General features: G+C 53.6%; 1 protein-coding gene across 1 annotated transcript in view; it reads right to left on the reverse strand.

Annotated features, from left to right (window-relative positions):
• KCNQ1 (potassium voltage-gated channel subfamily Q member 1) overlaps nucleotides 1–17,965 on the reverse strand; it is a 381,156-nt gene that overhangs the window by 57,512 nt on the left and 305,679 nt on the right. The window contains exons 13-15 of the mRNA XM_019954464.2: nucleotides 14,437–14,531; nucleotides 13,502–13,548; nucleotides 12,622–12,683 (exon numbers count right to left, since the gene is read on the reverse strand). Of these exons, the coding sequence (XP_019810023.2) occupies nucleotides 12,622–12,683; nucleotides 13,502–13,548; nucleotides 14,437–14,531 (204 nt within the window). The remainder of the gene's footprint in view (nucleotides 1–12,621; nucleotides 12,684–13,501; nucleotides 13,549–14,436; nucleotides 14,532–17,965) is intronic.

Here is a 17,965-nt window from a genome sequence, read left to right on the forward strand (position 1 = left end):
GGCCCTGCCACTCAAGAGCAGTTCACCAGCAAAGAGAGGAGTGTTGCAGGAGCAGAGGGATGTTGGGGAGCTGGGCACAGGGTGGGGGAGCCCCTTTGAGATTGCCCAGCCTTCAGAGGCAACTAGCCCCAGCTGGAGATGAGGTGCCCCGTGGAGTCCGAGGCAGCCTGGGAACACAGCCTCCCAAGGTGAACACTGTCCCTATGGCCCCCAGGAGCCAAGGCTGGTGGGAGACAGATGCTGTTATAAGAACCAGAATGCCAGGCGGGTGGTCATCAGGGAAGAGTGGGTCACGGGCTCTGGAGGCTCGAGTCTGAGGACTGGGAGCCCAAGAGGGTGCAAGGACGTTCAGAGGGGATGCTGGGCCTGGGAGACGCTCCCCTACCCGCCCCCACCACCTGCCCCACGTCAGCACCTGCTCACCCACTTGGTGTTCGCCAGCATTTCCCTGGGCCGGGCCCGGTCACATGCTTGGGGGCCACTCCCGACTCCGCCCGCCAGCACACCACAGTCTGAAGTTATGGTGCCAGAGCCTGCTCACCAGCCAAGCTTGCCTACAGAGCGCTGGGGATGCGGCTGACACTGAGAAACTGGATCTCAAGTTGATTGAGTTTTAATGAATTCAGATTTAAATACAGATCCCCAACTCAGTTATTAGAAAACTTTAACAACAGTTGCTTAGGAATGCTAATTTAGGCATGAGAATCTCCCTTGACAACTGTAAATCTTCTGATATCTAAATGCAGACCGAGCAGTTCTTAGGAAAACTCAGCATCCAGATAGAGGCATGTTCTAAGTTTAAAACACACACTGGCTTTTGGAGACAGGATGTTGTCCACCCCAGCCATTCTTTTAATATTATATATTGAAATGATAATGTAACATTTTTTTTTAGTTTTTGGTCATGCTGTGCAGCATATGAGATCTTAGTTCCCTGACCCAGGATTAAACCTGCACCCTATGCAGTGGAAGTACAGAGTCTTAATCAATGACCCCCAGGGAAGTCCCAAAGTGATAATGTTTTAATCTACTGGGTTAAATAAAATATATTGCAATGAATTTAACTTGTTTCTTTTTATTTTTCTGACATGGCTGTTAGAGAAAGTTTGAAATTATACCTGTGGTTCCCTTTATATTTCTATTGGGCAACGTTGGTCTGAATTGGGGATCAGCAAACTTTGTTGTAAACTGCCAGATAATAAATATTATAGGCATTAGGGATCATACACAGGCTTTGTCACACATTCTTTAGGTCAGGGGCCGATCTGGTCCTTGGGCCCCAGTTTGCTGCCCCCTGGTCTAGAGGCTCCTATCTCTAGATCCTTGGCTTCAGTGCAAGTTAGTGGGGGAGTCCTTTCTCTCTGAGGGCCAGGGGGCTTGGAGAAGAGCATTCTTCTCAGTCCAGTCCCTAACGACTGCTGGCCCAATACAGAACCGCTGGAGCCCCAGAATGAGATCTACTTATCACTAAGACCCCACAGACCAGCATGAACCAGACACGTTGCTACTGCCCAACGTCTCCCAATTTCATGGGGAGATGAAGCCTAGGAAGGTCAGGAATCAGTACACGGAGCTGGAGCAGCAGCCATCAGACCCAGGGTGCCCAGAAAAACTCCACCTTCCAAACCCTGACTCCATGCCCTGTGAGTGAATGAGACCTTGTCTGCCCACAAGACTCATTGGCCTTGATGAGCTAGTCTGGAGGTAAGAGAGATCAGACGCTGAACGTGCAGTTGGCGTGGAACCCACAGAGGTAAGAGGTGTCCTGAAGGCATCTGATGAACTGAGTAAACTTGAGCTTTGGTTTTCACAGTCTCACAGGGGATGGATGCTTAGGTATCCAAGCCCAGACCTGCCCCAGGTGGGAAGTGTCACGGCAGAGCCCTACGTAAAGCTGGAACCTTCAAAGTGCTCTGTGTTCAATGTGAAGGTTCAATGGTCAGTAAGAAATAACCCAGTCCCTGAAAAGACTATATAGAAAATTGCTTTGCTGCTAAAAGGAGTGGAACAACATTTGATCTGAGAAGCCATATCCACAGCTGGTGTGCTCAGCTTGCAAGCCCAAATGCATACCACATGAGCGGTCTCAAAAATGTTGAGCCCAGAACTTACAGTTCAGGCTGGTAGTGCTCCCACATGTACAGCAATGGAAGAAATCAACATGGATCCTCCCCAAGGTCAGCTCCACATTAGACCTCAAAAATCCTCAGAGATACATGGTAAGATATACGAACTTACGACTAAAAAAGGAAATTCTCAAAGGGAACAAAACACCATGAATGAGAAAAAAGCATAAACAGATAAGGTGACTCACAAAGACTCAGACACCAGAATTAACAGAAACTGAATCTGCCTGCAATGCAGGAGACCTGGGTTTGATCCCTGGGTTGGGGAAATCCCCCGGCAAAGGGAATGGCTTGCCCACTCCGGTATTCTTGCCTGGAAAATTCCATGGACAGAGGATCCTGGCAGGCTACGGTCATGGAGTCGCAAAGAGGCAGACATGACTGAGCAACTTACATTTTCACGCGTTCAAACATAAAATAGCTGTATTCAATATACATCACGAAATTTTTTTCAAGTTTGAATGTACAAGTGAAAAGAAAGGTACTATAAAAAGGTCTATCAAGTATGCATAAGAACCAAATAGGATTTCCATAAATAGAAAAACAATCATTGAAATTTAAAATTCTTTGGATAAATTTAACTGTAGATTAGACACAGTTGAAGAAATAATTAGTGAATTGGAAGATGGATCAGAAGACAGTATCCAGAATACAGTACAGAGAACCAAGTGATTTTTTATAAAAGAGAAAGAGAGAAGCAGTAAGAGATATGAGAGAACTGAGATGGTTGACCAAGTGTCTCGTGAAAGTTCCAGAAGAAACAGTGAACTAAAGCAAAATATGAAGAGATAGTGGCGAGTATAACCCAGACCTGATGCATTTCACCAACCGCAGATTAAGGAAGCTCAATGAATTTCAAGCAGAATGAACAAAAGACACTCTCTAATAACACCGCTGCTGCTGCTAAGTCGCTTCAGTCATGTCCGACTCTGTGCGATCCCACAGATGACAGCCCACCAGGCTCCCTCATTCCTGGGATTCTCCAGGCAAGAACACTGGAGTGGGTTGCCGTTTCCTTCTCCAATGCATGAAACTGAAAAGGGAAAGTGAAGTCGCTCGGTCGTGTCCAACCCTCAGTGACGCCATGGACTGCAACCCACCAGGCTCCTCTGTCCATGGGATTCTCCAGGCAAAAGTACTGGAGTGGGTGCCATCGCCTTCTCCCCTCTAATAACACAACATGGTGAAAATGCAGAACACAGAGTAAAGGAAAGAGCTTAAACCAGCCAGAAAGAAAAGATGCACTGCCTTCTGAAGAGCAATGACTCATTGCCATCTCTGTTCTCAATAGAAACAATGGAAGTCAAAGAACAGCTTGATGATATTTTCAATGTGTTAAAAGGACATCATTTTGGTAACCTAGGGTCTGGAATTTTGTAGCCAGTGGAAATATTTTTAAGAACAACAGTAAAACTGTCATTTTAAAACAAATAAAATCAGAAGGGTTTTGATTTTCACTGAATAAAATTCTAATGAATACTTCAGTCAAAAAAAAGTGACCCCACATATAAGATCTTAGACGAAAAATAAATGATGCGTGACAAAAAATGCAAATAGATGGGTAAATTTAAACACATATTGATTATATAAAACACTACTAATTATGTTCGAACTTACATACACAACAAAGCATATCAGTTAGCTGGAGAGATTGAAACTAAAATGTTTAAGGTACTTATATTATTCCAGATGTGGGCAAACATAGAAATGGATGTATTATATAACTGTTATAAAGTCCTAGGTTACCCTCTACAAGAACGGTCATGTAACTTTAAAACCAGTAAAAGAAAACATGCAGCGAAAAATAACTATCAATTCAACAAGAGAGAGGAAAGAAGAGCAGAGTAAACATTAGAAAGTTTAGTACAAATAAAAAGCACAAAATACATGGCTATAAATCTATCAAAATATATTGGAAATTATTAAGTATAGATGTATAATATATTTATTAAGTATAAATATATAATTATTAAGAAATTGAGTATAGATGTATTAAATGATTTTTTAAAATCTAGGGTTTACAAAAGACATGTAAAATGTGTATATGATTAAAAAAAGAATTAAAAAACCCAACACCAAAATTAGAAAGAAAAAAAAAAAGAAGAAAACTACAGAACAGTGTCTTTTATGAATATAGACACAAACATTCCTAACAAAGTCTTAGCAAACCAAATCCAATGCCAGACAAAAGAGACTGTGCATCATGATCAAGTGGGAAAGACAAGATTGGCTTAAAACCCCCCAGCCAGTTAATGTATCACATCACATTAATAGAAATAAGGGCTAAAAGCACATGCCCATCTCAAAAGTTGCAGAGTGGGCACTTGAGAAAATCTAACATCCGTTTGTGAGAAGAACCCTAAACATACAGTAGGAATAGAAGGAAACACCCTCAACTCAACAAACAGCACTTAATGAAAACCTGCATCGTATTTAATGGTAAATGATGGAATACTTTGCCCTACAAGACTTTCTCCAGCCACTTGTAGTTAACATTTTACTAGACAGTTCAGCTCAGTTCAGTCGCTCAGTCATGTCCGACTCTTTACAACCCCATGAAGCTAGTATAATTAGGCAGAAAAGGAAGTTAAAGACATACAGACTGGAAGGAAGACATAAAATTGTCCTTATTCGTACATGACGAAAGTGAAAGTTGCTTCGTCGTGTCTGACTCTGCGACCCCATGGCTGCAGCCCACCAGGCTCCACAGTCCATGGAAATCTCCAGGTCAGAATACTGGAGTGGGTAGCCATTCCCTTCTCCAGCGGATCTTCCCAACCCAGGGATCAAACCCAGGTCTCCCATATTGCAGGCGGATTCTTTACCATCTGAGCCAGCAGGGAAGCCCCATATATGACATGATCCTATATATAGCAAATCCTAAGGAATCAACAACAGAATTTACTAGCATTAATAACAGTGAAGTCACAGTTTATAAGCTTAATATAAAATTTTAATTGCCTTTCTATGTGCTGCTGCTGCTGCTAAGTCACTTTAGTCGTGTCCGACTCTGTGCGACCCCATAGACCAGGCTCCTCTGTCCCTGGGATTCTCCAGGCAAGAACACTGGAGTGGGTTGCCATTTCCTTCTCCAATTTCTATACACTAGTAACAACTCAAAAATGAAATTAAGAAAACAATTCCATTAACAGTACCATCAAAAATAATAAAATATTTAGAAAGAAAGTTAACAAAGGATATGTAAGATTTATATACTAAAAACTATAAAATATAATGGGAAGAAATTAAAATAGATCAAATAAACAGAAGGATATACCATGTTCATGAACTGGAAGACTCAATACTGTTACGATGCCAAGTTTTCCCAAATTGGTCAGAGATTCAATTCAATCTCCAGGAAAACCCTATCAGGTTTCTCCTTCTTTTTTTTTTCTCTATTTATTTATTTTTTTGGTAGAAACTGAGAACCTGACTCTAAAATTCACATAAAAATTCATAAAATATAGAAAGGGCAAAATGATTTGAGAAAGAAGAAAATTGGAGGACTAACACTACCTGATTTCAAAACTTACTACAAAGCTACAATAATCAAAATAGAGTAACGTGCATTTAAAGACAGGGCTAGAGACTAGCAGTCCAGAATTGAGAATCCAGAAATAAACCCATATACTTACGTTCAATTGATTTTTGACAAAGGCATCATGAAAATTCAATGAGGGAAATGTAACCTTTTCAACAAATGGTATCAAGGCAACTGGATATCTTTAAGTAAAAGGAACAAAAACCAAACCAAAACAACAAAAAACCCCAAACGTTTCCACAGATCACATCCCAAAATTAATTCAAAATAAATCACAGACCTAAATGTAAGAGTTAAAACTAAAAAAAACTTCTACAAGAAAAAAAATAGAAGGAAATGTTCATGTCCCTGGAATAGGCAAAGAAGTCTTAGATATAACATCAAAAGCATGAGTCATACAAGAAAAGATAAGTTGGACTTCTTTACAATTTACAACTTTTGTGTTTTAAAAGACATGATTAAGAACAGGAAAAGACAGCCACGGAGGGGGAGAAAATTCTTGCAAGTCATATATCTGATAAAGGAGTGTATCCAGAACATATCAACAACTCTTACAACTCAAGAACAGAACTACTTAATTAGAAAATAGTCAGGAGGGTTGAATAAACATTTCCCCTGAGAAGACTATGAATGGCTAATAAGCACATGAAAAGTTGCTCAACATCATTAGTGATTAAGGAAATGCAAATCAAACCCACAGCTAGAATGGCGAAAAGAAAAAAGATCAACCATACCATGCATTTGTAAGGATATAGAGAAAGTGGGACCTTTGTGTGTTACTGGTGGGAAATCAAAATGGTACCAACTCTTTGGAAAACAGTTTAGAAGCGTTTTAGAAAGTTAAACAGAAACTTACCATATGACCCATCAATTCCCCTCTTAGGAACCTGACCGAAGGAAACGAAAACATATGTCCATACACAGACTCGTAGATAAAAAGTTCACAGCGGCATTGACCATAATAGCCCCAAACTGGAAACAGTCCAAACGTCTATCAACTTGCAAATGGATAAACAGAATGTGGTTGATCCATACAACAGAATGCTGCTGAGCGTTAAGAAGGCAAGAAATACAGATGCAGCGCAGACGACCCTCAAGAACGTTACATTATGTGAGAAAAGCTAGACACAAACACTACCAGTTGTCTGATTCCATTTACAGGGAACATCCAGAAAAGGCAGATTTCTAGTCTTACAGAAATTTAAGGATACAGAGACAGAAAGCAGGTCAGTGATTGACTGTGGCTGGTGGCAGGAGCTGGCAAATGGAATTGAGGGAATTGGGGGTGTTGAAAATGTTCTCAAACTTCATTTTGATGTTCGTTGCACATCAAATTAGAGATTTACTAAAATGTGTTGTCTGCATTTACAGTGGGTGCATTTTACGGCACGTAAATTGTACCTCAAGAAAGCTTAAGAAAAAGATTACAAAGAAAATTAGGTTTGTATAACAATGATAATAGGCTTTAAGAGGGGGGAAAGCCTGCCTGAGAGAAAGAGGGTGCTATGGAATTAGAACACATTGAATCCAGCAGCGAATATACAAAAAAGTGAATATTATATGTACCTGATCAGAAGATCTAAAACATATACGAGGCAAAAAAGGACAGAAATATAAAGAAAAGTAGGAAAATCCTCCACAATAGTTGGCACTTCAATACACTTCTCAGTAATGATAGATCAAGTAGATAAAAACATTCCAGTGAGGAACCAATTAACAAGCTTGTTCTAACAGACGCAAGTATAACACCGCCCTGTCAACTTCAAAATACGTGTGGTATTCAAACAGGGAAGGTACACTTACAAAAATTGATGACATCTTGTACCTTTGCAACATATTTCAAAATGTTTCAAAAGATTGATGCCCCGCAGAGCACTTTGTCTGACAGTAGAGCAATGACACTTATAACAATGATGAAAATCATATTGCAAAACATCTCCTGGGATAAACAAGAGGTCATAGTGGAGACGCGAGAAATCTTTATGTGAATGAACATGAAAATCAAATGCTGCAGATTAAAACCTGGGGCATGAAGTTTCAGTGGCATTTAGAGAAAAACCAAAGTGTAGCCTTGAGAGCACACATTAGAAATGTGGAAAGTCTTAAAATGAATTCAACCTAAGAAGTTAAAGAAAGAATAATACATTAAACCCAAGTAAATAGAAGGAAGAAAATAAAGTGAATGAAACAAAACAAGCCAACAAAAGGGAGGATCGGCAAAGTCAAGCGTTGGTTGAAGACGTGAATAAAATTGTCAAGGAGCCGGCAAGCCTGGCCAGTGGAGATAAGTGAAGGCACAAACAAGCAAATGAAATAGGGGCCTGGTAGCTCAATGGTAAAGAACCCACCTGCCAATGCAGGAGACAAGAGAGTTTGATCCCTGAGTTGGGAAGATCCCCTGGATGGGGCAGGGGATGGCAACCCACTCCAGGATTCTCGCCTGGAGAATCCCACGGATAGGGAAGCCTGGCAGACTATACAGTCCATGGGGCCGCAAAGGGTCGGACACGACTAAGCGACTAAGCAGCAAACTGCTGATGGTAAAGGTGCTAAAACGATGAGAAATGCCAATAAACACGAAAACTAGGGTGGAACGCACACGTGGTTAGAGTGAGCAGCTTATGGAAACTGACACAGGAAGAGATAGAAAACCCCACCTGTCCCATAACCATCCACGTCATGGACTCCATTAAAAATCTGCCCACAAAGAACACGGCAGGCCGGGCGGCTTCGCCTTCGAGTTTCTCCAAACATTCTGGGGAAGAAAACCCTAGTCCTATACAAAATATTCTAGAATACAAAAGAAGAGAGGTTGCTTCCTAACTTGTTTCGTGAGGCTCTCCTAAACTGGATGCCCAAACAGATGAGAACAGAAAGACATATCTCACCCACAAATGTGAGCACAAAGATTCTGAAGAAAAGGTGAGCAAGAGAGTTGCTGCAGTGTCTAAGAAAGATTATACAATGGGAAGGACTGTGGTTCAGTGGGGAGAGGCCAGAGACCACATCGATGTCTGGAAAAATAACCTAAGCCCAAGATAAAAGAGGCCCAAACTCAGTGGGCAGGGTGTGCAGCGGGCATGCAAGGTGAGCAGCTCTGAGGGGCTCCAGGGACGGAGGCAGGGGGAGCCTCCCGGATGGTCGTGCCTCCGGGTCCTGCTTTTAGGCTGGGGGGTGGAGAGGTCTGGGAGGAGGACTGAGCAGGAGGAGGGAGGTTGGGGCAGACTGGGCCCTCCTGGTGCAGGGCAGGGGCTGGGGAGGTGCAGCAGCCGGGGACCCGGGCTGGGGGCATGTCTGTCCAGGAGAGAGGTGTGCCCGGCCAGGGTTCTAGGACAGGGGGCAGTGAAGCAATGCCAGGTGGGGGAGGGCCCTTCCCACCCTTGCTCTCTGAACTGGGGCCTGGAAACCCAGGACTCCTGGTGTCCGGCCCTGAGCCATGAACATTTCCGGCAAAAACAGAGAAGAAAGAACTTCTCCCAGCCCACTGTGTTCCTCATATCAGCAAAAGCAGTGTGAGCTGAGCTTGCAAAATAAACAGGGCTCAATGTAAACACTGCAGCAGGTCCAGGGGCCGGAGCTAAGAATACACACTGGGGGGAGGAAGGTGGGAGCCGACTGCTTCATCGGGTCCCCAGAGAGCCCAGGGTCCTTGCCCCGCGGCAGCCCTGATAGGGAGGGGCCCCGGGGCTGGGGGTCGTGTTCTCAGGACCCGTCTCAGGGCTGGCGAGGCGTGCCCCCCTCCAGGGCAGAGTCTGACCACCGCCGCCAGCGGACCCCGCTGCCTGCCCCCACCCCAGCCCCCAGCCTGGCCCTCCTTGTTCAGACGCAGCCTCTTCTCACCAGACCCCTTGTGTTTATGAAATTCTTTTCTGCTGTCTCTCTCCACCTTATCTGCCCCTCCGTCCGTGGCTTCCGCTGGGGCTAGCTCTAGTAACCAGCTTATTAGACAGCTGCACAAACTCCTTGGGCCTCAGTTTCCCCACTTGTAAAAGAGAATTTATTTGTGCAAAGGCTGTGCTTCCCCCGCTCCCTCCGCCAAGCATGGGGCACAACTTGCAAGAGCAGCTCCCGCCTCTCCTCTGGGGACCTGCGGGTCCCCCAGGCCCCCGGGTGAGGCCGGGGTGGGGGTGTGTGGTGTGGGCCCGGGCAGGACGCTGCTTCGGCCCTGCACACCCCTGGCGCCAGGCAGGCCTGGACAGCCAGCCCAGGCCGGGGACAGGTGTGCCGGGCTCCCCGCCCCAAGACAGGGGTTGGGAGGGTGGGGGGCCGCGTGCCTCCCAAGCCCCCTCCCCCTCCTCTCCCAGCCCCTCTTCCTGCGGCAGTGAGCCTGCTGGGAGGAGGCTGGGAGGAGACCGCCGCCCTCCCCACCGAGGGCGAGAACCGGAGCCCAGATGAGGAAGCAGTTGGGGGCCAGGCTCCCTTCCGGCCTGAGGCAGGCCGGGCGTGCGGGGAAGGCCCGGGGCGGGGGCTTGGCTGGCGGGCCGGCTGGCACTGCCACCGCCGCGGGCCTGCTGGGCGTCCGAGGGCCGGACGGCTGCTGCGTTTCCTGCCCCCAACTTCCCGCGTCAGCAGGATTGCCAGGGGGTTGTTTATGGTCCTGATGGCCCCTGCGATAAGCCGATAACATGGGGCCCCTTCCCAGGGTCCATCTGCGAGGGGCGTCAGCCGGCGGGGGAGGGGCCCACAGAGGCCTCGCCTGGGTCTCTGCAGGTCCACGGGGGGCGGGGAGCGTGGAGCAGGCTCAGGACTCTGAGTGATGGAGCCTCTAGGCCGAACCAGGTCCACGGGGCAGAGGGGGTGAGGCAGAATCCTCGCTGCCCAGGAACAGGTGGCCCCTCTCCTGGGTGCAGAGCCTGATGGGCGGAGGCCGCCAGGGGCCTTGCCCCCAAACCTTGTCCTCCAGGACCCTCCCCTGCTTTGTTGTTCGGATCTGAAGAAATTTGGGTCCGTGATGGGGTACCCCCAAGGCCAGCACAGGTCCCACTTCGCCCGCCACATTGCCCCTGGCTGACTAAGGGCCATGTCTTGATTTTTAGACCCCACAGGTGGCTGGAGGGCTGCAGGGGACCCTAGGCAGCCCCATCACCACCCCCAGAGGACACCGGGCTCCAGTCTAGGCTTAAAGCAGTGGCTTGCCCTGAGCAGGGCAGAGTCATAGGAAAGCCCCAGGGCAGCGGGACAGGGGACAGACCAGACCAGGGCAGGGACGCGGGGCGGGGTGGGAGCATCTGGACGGTGGGGTGGCGGATGCCCCCAGGACGGCTGGGAGGGGGCGCTGGCTGCGGAGCTCACTCAGCAAGTGCTGTCCCAGGGCCAGGCGAGGGGCTGGGGGGTGGGGGACCGGGTCTGCTCCCTGGCTCTACCTCTGCTTCATTTACTTTTCTGCTGAAATGTTTGTTTGGCGGCACCAGTCTTAGCTGTGGCGCAAGGGCTCTTATTTTTAGCTGCTCCATGTGGGATGGGCACATGGACTCTCCTGTTGTGGCACGTGGGGTCTGGGTCCCGACCAGGGACTGAACCTGGGCTCCTTGCATTGGGAGAGCGGAGTCGGCCCCTGGACCACCAGGGAAGCCCCCTCTGCTTCCTGTGATGACCGGAAGCCCCACCTGGAGGGCTGGGTCTGCTGTGCTCGGCACGGCCACCTGCGGCTTCTCACGGAACGCGCCAGCCCTGGTCACACACAGGAGGCAGAGTGAGAGCCAAGGGCCGGCCACCAGGGAGGCGGAGACCAGGGCCCCTGAGGCCCTGATGCCGCCGTCCCGGGGAGCGGACCATTGTGGGCTTCAGTTCCCATCCTGCCAGACAGGGCACCTGCCACTGGGCTGTCTGCTGTGGGACAGGACAAAGGCCCTGCTTAGGCCTGTGCTGACCGAGACGGGCCAGCCCTCCAGTGGCGTCAGGATGTCGGGCTCACACAGCCCCGGGGGGCAGGCCGGAGGGTGAGGGCCCCCGTTTCAGCTGGACAGCAGCCCTCCCTCTCAGACCCCACGTACTGGATCGTGACCCCACACCCGCCCCAGCCGGGGAAGATTGCAGGTGGGCAGAGGGTAGTCCTGCAGGCCCAGGCTGGGGGGGAGGGCAGCAACTGGGAGCCGTTCCCCTGCCTGCCCGCCCAGCTGCAGCAGAGATGGGCACGTGCCAGAGCCAGGCGTCGCCCAGGAAACGGAGCAGTGGATGCCCTCCCTGCCCAAGCAAAATCCCTCTATTTTTAGCCCCCCCTGCGGCTCTCAGATAAGGTCCATGCAGATGAACGAGCTGTTTGGTAAGATAAGAGCCCGCACCTGACCACGGAGACGTCACAGGGCAGCATGGCTGCCCCTCCTGTTCCACAGATCCGTGGGGGCTCCAGGATGCTGGCGCAGACCCAGGGGAGGACCAGGGCACCCCAGCCACTGAGGCGGCCGTGCCCTGGAGCAGAGGGAGCGTGGGTGTCCACATCCCGCCTGGACGCCCAGCAGGGCCTGGGCTGACACTGCCCACCTCCCGCTGCCCTCGCTCAGATGCCCGCAGCCCCTGCTCCCCGCATGACGCACCCTTGTGCCCCTGTCAGCATCTCCAAGTCCCTGAGTGCCCTCGGGCTGGAGCCAAGGGAGCGATGCCCACCTCAGCTATGCCAGGGAGGGGCCTGTGGGTACTCGGTGCCACTTGCCCATAAGGATGCCCCCTGTGTGAGGTCTCAGACCAGCCTGGACTCCAGCGTCCTCTTCCCTCCCACGGGGATGATACCCACTGCAGACGGGGAAGTAGACGGCGCCTACCTCAGGAAGGCCACACAAGCTCAGACGGAAGGAGAGGAGGAGGAAGGAAAAAGGGGAGACGGACGGACCGGGGGAGACCCCAGACGCCGAGCCATCCGGGGCCAGCGGCAGCGTGGAGCGTCGCCGGGGACAGCACTGTCCAGGCCCCAGGACGCCGCCCGTGGCCGCGGGAGCCAGCCCAGGCTCAGGTGCTTACCTTGTCCTCCACGCGGTTCAGGCGGGCACCGATCGAGTTGCTGCCACGGTCCTTCGTCTTCTCTGTGGGGCAAAGCACCCGAGTCAGGGACGCGGGCGCTGGCTGATGGGGTGGGGTGGGCAGGCGACCCCAGGGTGACGGGGGTTGAGGGAGCTGAGTCGAAGGTCTGAACCTCCGAGGACATCTCCTAAGAGCTCTTCCGTGGTGGGAACTTCAGGAGGCGATGGTAGGGGGAGGGGGTGGGCGGGCGCTGGCCGGCTTGTCAGTGTCCCACCCTTCCCGTTTCCTTGATTCCCGAGAGCGCGGAAGACAGGGACAGCCTGCCTGAGATGGTGCCCACTGTGCCCTCCACCCCCGGGAGACACTTGCTTTGGCTGGGGATGCCTGTTGCCCCTGAAACCCCCGCTGTCCTGCCCCTGCCTGAGCTGCGCCTCCCGCCTGAACCTGGGTTGGGGCAACCCCAAGGAACTGGCCTGGCCCTGTGCTCCCCATGTGACCGCAGCCCGCTCCACATCCTCAGAGCTGCAGAGCAGCACCCACCTCTGCCGCGATGTTCCGGCTGGCTTCTCAGTCCCCAGCCCCACTTCCAGGCCCATACCTTCCCAAAGACCTGGTCACGTTTCTACACCCAGATCATCAGTGGCCTAGAAAGGCCTGCCCTTATAGGGACCCTTGTAGGTTCCTGTGCTAACTGCAAATCCTGTGTAAATTATGTTCAAAGCCACCTTGCTTTGGGTGGGTCAACCTGCCCCCATCTCCCTGGATTTCCTGGCGAGACATGTACCTTCTGATGGTGGGAAGAGGCAGGCATGGGTGGGGCGATGGTAGGAGGGTCTGGCATGGGCTGCCATGCTGAGGGTGCCTTGATGCAGAAACCCACCTGAGACGGAGATGAAGAGGGAGGGCTTCCCGATGGACTGGTCCAGCCTGGGGGGAGGGGGGAGGGTGGGGAGAGGGAGATGGAGAAGCTCATGCTTGGCCCCTGGGCCCCATACTGACATCTGGCTGATCAGTGGGCAGATGGGCCAAAGTCCCCAGCAAGACAAGCTGCCCGCCCCTTCTGGGGGCCGCCCCCTGCCACCACCCCAAAACCAGCCAGGTGCCTCTCAGATTCCAGAGGCCCATACTCCCATGGGGGGCCTGGGTGGGGGGTTCAGAGGTGAAGGGCAGTGGTTGGACTGTCCCTTTGTCATCCTCCCTGGGTACAGCAGGATCCCAGAATAGCCCAGTGTCCTGTGGCCGCTTCATAAACACCCCAGGCCAGGTGCCTGGAAGTGTCCAGAGAGGCAGGACTGCAAGAGGTCCCTTCCAGGACAAGGCCAGGTTGCTGGGCTGGATGGGCTTCACATCCCTGTTGTAGGTCAGTGACAGGGGTGGGGTGAACAGGGGGCAGCCTGAGTCCCTGCCTGGCCAGGGTGGTCAACATGGGTGGTCTCCCAGCCACACCCTGTGCCTCACAGAGCTCAGTCCCCAGGCCAACCCACTGCCAATGTGCAGCTGGTCTGAGCCCATGCAGGCCCCTCAGGGGCAGGCGGCCTCCGGGAGAAGAACTCTCTGGACCGTGGGCCAGAAGCCAGAACACGTGGGCTTCCAAGAGTTGGGGTGCTCAGCGCCCAACCGGTAGGTTCTCCCCCAGCCGTGTATCTCCCAGGACTTGACCTGGGCCTGCTCAACAGCAGGTGAGCTGGGATTTGAAGCGTCCCCACCCCGAGACTTGGGTGCTGGTGGAGCGACCCCCCATGCCCCGCCCTCTGCCATCCACGCCACGCTCCACGCTGACCACACTCCGCCCTGCCCCCAGCCCGGCGCGCTCACCTCCTTTGCAGCTCCTTGATGCGCACCATGAGGTTGAGGTGGCCCTGGGAGTACTGCTCGATGACGTCTCGCACGTCGTAGGGCTTCCGCGCTTGCTGCAGCAGAGAGACAGAGTCAGGCTGTGCCTGCGTGTGTGGGCCAGCGCCGGGCACAGGACGGTCCCTATCCTCCGTGTGCATTTGGGATTTAAGGAGCCGCCCATGTGGCACCAAGGGGCAGGCCTGGATCAGCGCACTTGCCGTGGCTGGGCTCAGCCCCCAGCCCCCATCCCCCACCCCACCCGGGAGCTGGGTGACCCCAGGCCAGTGACTCGGGCTCTCTGGACCCAGGGACCTGCCTACTCTCCATTCCCAGGCCCCCAGCCCTGTTTCCAAACTGCCTTGGAAGAGCTGGCCCAGCTGAGGGCCTGGGGGCAGGGGGCGATGAGCATGGCTCCGGTCAGTGGCAAAGAGGGCAGTTTTGTGCAGCCCCCACCGGCCTGGGTCCCAAGCTGACCACACCCTCGCTGGCAGGCGCCTGCACTGTTCTCGGGGTGGGGGCGATCCACCCCACCCCCTTCCCCGGCAGTCAGTCCCCTGAGGTGAGCAGAGAGGGCCCCAGGGACAGCCTCGGCCTGCAGTGCTTGCTGTGGGTGGCAGGCCTCCTACCGGAGCTCTCAGGCTGCTTGGGAGGAGAAGATGGTCCCACTATGGGCCTGGGGCCAGGGGGGCAGGGCAGGGGACCCTGGAGCTCCAGGCTCAGCGCCAGCCCTGAGCCCATAAATGCATCCGGGGCTCAGGTGAAACCACAACAGAGAGAAGGAGGCTTCTCGGGATGTCAGCAAAACCTCCAGCCACATTTATGGCCTCGATCCCAGGAGCCCACGGGCTGTGGGTCCCACCCAGGTAGCAGGGTACTGGCTGAGTGGGGGTCTGATGGCTCAGGAGGCCCTTTGCCCACACAAGCAAGCAGGGCTCATTGGGGAAAGGGACTCTGTTGGGGGGACCTCAGGCAGACAGGGTTGGGGGGGCCCAGGTGGTCTCATTAACTCTGAAGGGCTCACACTAGCGATGAGCTGGGAGGTTACTGCTGCTTGCTGGGGAGCAGGGGGTAGCGGGTCTGCAAGAAGCTCCAGACAGCTTGCAGGGCAAGCAGGGGCTGTCGGGTCAGAGGAAGAGAAGGAATAAGACTCAGATGCCCGTCGAGGGCCAGGGCCAGGTCTCAAATCTGGGAGCCCCAGGGGCCCTGTCCTCCCTGCCCGAATGAGCCCTACCTCTCCTTGTGGTACCACCCCAGAGGCAGGCTACCCTAGGCTGCGGGCAAGGCCACCTCTGCCTCCATCTCTGGGCACCTCTGGACATGCCCAGGGGCCCTGTCATCAACACTGGCAGCTAAAGTTCAACTCCCTACATGGTTTGGGACCCCAGAATCCTGAGGCAGGACAGAACCCTCCTCCCCATCAGGGACTGGGCACAAGAAGGCCAGGGTGGCTCCTGTCCCCACCAGATTCGCCAGGTGGGGCCCTCACAGCCAACACCCAGCCCCACTTCGGACTCTGGGACCACCCTGCATCCCCATAGGGCTGAGACGCAAGGCCCGTCGTAGGATCTTGGGGTCAGGGGTGAGATGAAGTCTGGCAGGCTCTCTGACGCCACACACCCAGCTCCAGGACAAGTGGAGAGTGGCGCTGGGTGGTAGGCTAGTGGTGACGTGCCCAGGACTCAAGTGTTGCTTCTGTACGATGGGGATGCTGAGCCCTCTGGCTGACAAGGGGAGTGAGGGTAACGTAAGATGCGAGGAGAGAGAGGGCTGGAGGGCCCTGAGTGGCTCGTGCCAGGAGAACTCAATGGCTGTGACGGTGGCTGTGGCTGAGCCCAGGGTCCGTGCTGTGTCTAATGCCTATGGGGAGGTGGTCCTGAGAGGTGATGCCTGCTTTCCTGTGGGCCAAAGGGCTTTATGAGGCTCGGGGCCACCCTCGACCTGCCAGTGCGGTCAGGGGCAGGCTCAGAAGAGGCAAGGCGGGGTTCGGAGGTCAAAGTTGGGCAGGCCTGGCCCAGAATGGCGTGAGTGCTTGTCCTGGCCTCCCGTACACCCTGGGAGGTCACGGACCACTGTGGGCCCCTGAGTGTGTTGAGGGGCTCTGTGTGCACGAATGTACACAGACGTCTCCATGGAAAGGCACGAGAGTGCAGGGGACGGGTGTGTGTGAGCCTGCAGGAGCAAGGGTGGAGAGGAGCCTGGGAGCCGGCCCCCCGCCTCGCCTTGTGCAGGGTGTGGACCTCAGCAGGTAACCGACAGCTGACTGACACCCGGGACCCATGGCCTGGCAGGCTCTTAGGCCCCCTGAGACTCATCTTGGAGTTGATAAGCTCCTCCTTCCCCGCCCTGCCCCCACCAGGGTCTGGTCAGCGCTCCTGGAGGCCTTTGTCAAGTGGCTGCCTGGGGTCCGGCTGCAAAGCTCATCTCAGCTTTCTCTCTGAAGCTAATTTCCTCTGGCGGCAGCAGCAGGAGCCTGAGATGAGCGAGATAATGCCGGGCTGTCCAGACTGACCGACGGTGGACACGGGAGTTCAAGGCAAACTTGAAGGGCTGAGAGGCTCTGGCTCCTCCGGCCAGACACAGGGGCGGCCAGCCGGGTACTTATCGGCCAGCGGGGCCGCAGGGGGGCCACCAGCCACGTCTGCTGCCCCTGGGGCCAGATGGGGGTGGGCGTGTGGGCAGACAGACAGGCTGCTGCGGGGGAGGGGCATTGGCAGCTGGGCCTGAGGCGGGGGCCACCCCGGGAGGCCCCCAGAGCTCCTCACCACCAGGGGCTCATCCACCACTTCCATCTTGTTGAGTCCCTCCTCCCTGGAGGCCTCTTGCTGCCCACCCCCTCTAGCCGCCCCAGCCCTGGGCCTTGCCTGAGAGCCTCTGTCCCAGGGGCAGAGCAGGAGGAGCTGCTGCACTCACAGGCCCCACCTGGTCTATTCAAGGGCCTCGGGGCCCTGTGCACAGGGGAGGGGAGGGGGCAGGCCCGTAGGGCTGCCCGGCCTCCTTCCAGAAGCCTCCCAGGCCGCTTGCGGGACGCTGCCTGTATCCTGAGGCAGAAGGGAGGCCGCTGGCCTGGAAGGGAGGGCAGGGTGCCCCCTGAGGACAGCTGTTGGTTTTCTTGCCTGCGTTTCTGTGACAGGCGCTCCCCAGCACCCACACCTTCTCTGGCCACGGTGGGTGCCCGTCTGCCCAGGGCATCTGTGGTTCTGATCTGGAAGCTGCACACATCACCCTTGAGCTGGGCCTGCCCTGTGGGTACCCAGACCTGGAAGAGGCCCCCAGGAAGCCTGGTGTCCACCCTGGCATGGCTCTGCATGGTCCAGCAGTGCCCCAGGCAGCAGGTTCTGGCCTCTGCCCAGCGGGGGCCTGCTCCGGAAGCACAGTGGCCCGGCTGCTCAGGCTGGGGACCGTTCCCATCCTAGGAGAGTCGCAGTGACCCCTCTGTACCCTCCTCCCCGGTTGGCATCAGAAGTTTTAGCCCTCACCACCAGCCACTCTCCAGCGAGGGCCCTGCCCG

Source organism: Bos indicus, chromosome 29, assembly GCF_029378745.1.
Source record: "Bos indicus isolate NIAB-ARS_2022 breed Sahiwal x Tharparkar chromosome 29, NIAB-ARS_B.indTharparkar_mat_pri_1.0, whole genome shotgun sequence".
Lineage (NCBI taxonomy): Eukaryota > Metazoa > Chordata > Mammalia > Artiodactyla > Bovidae > Bos > Bos indicus.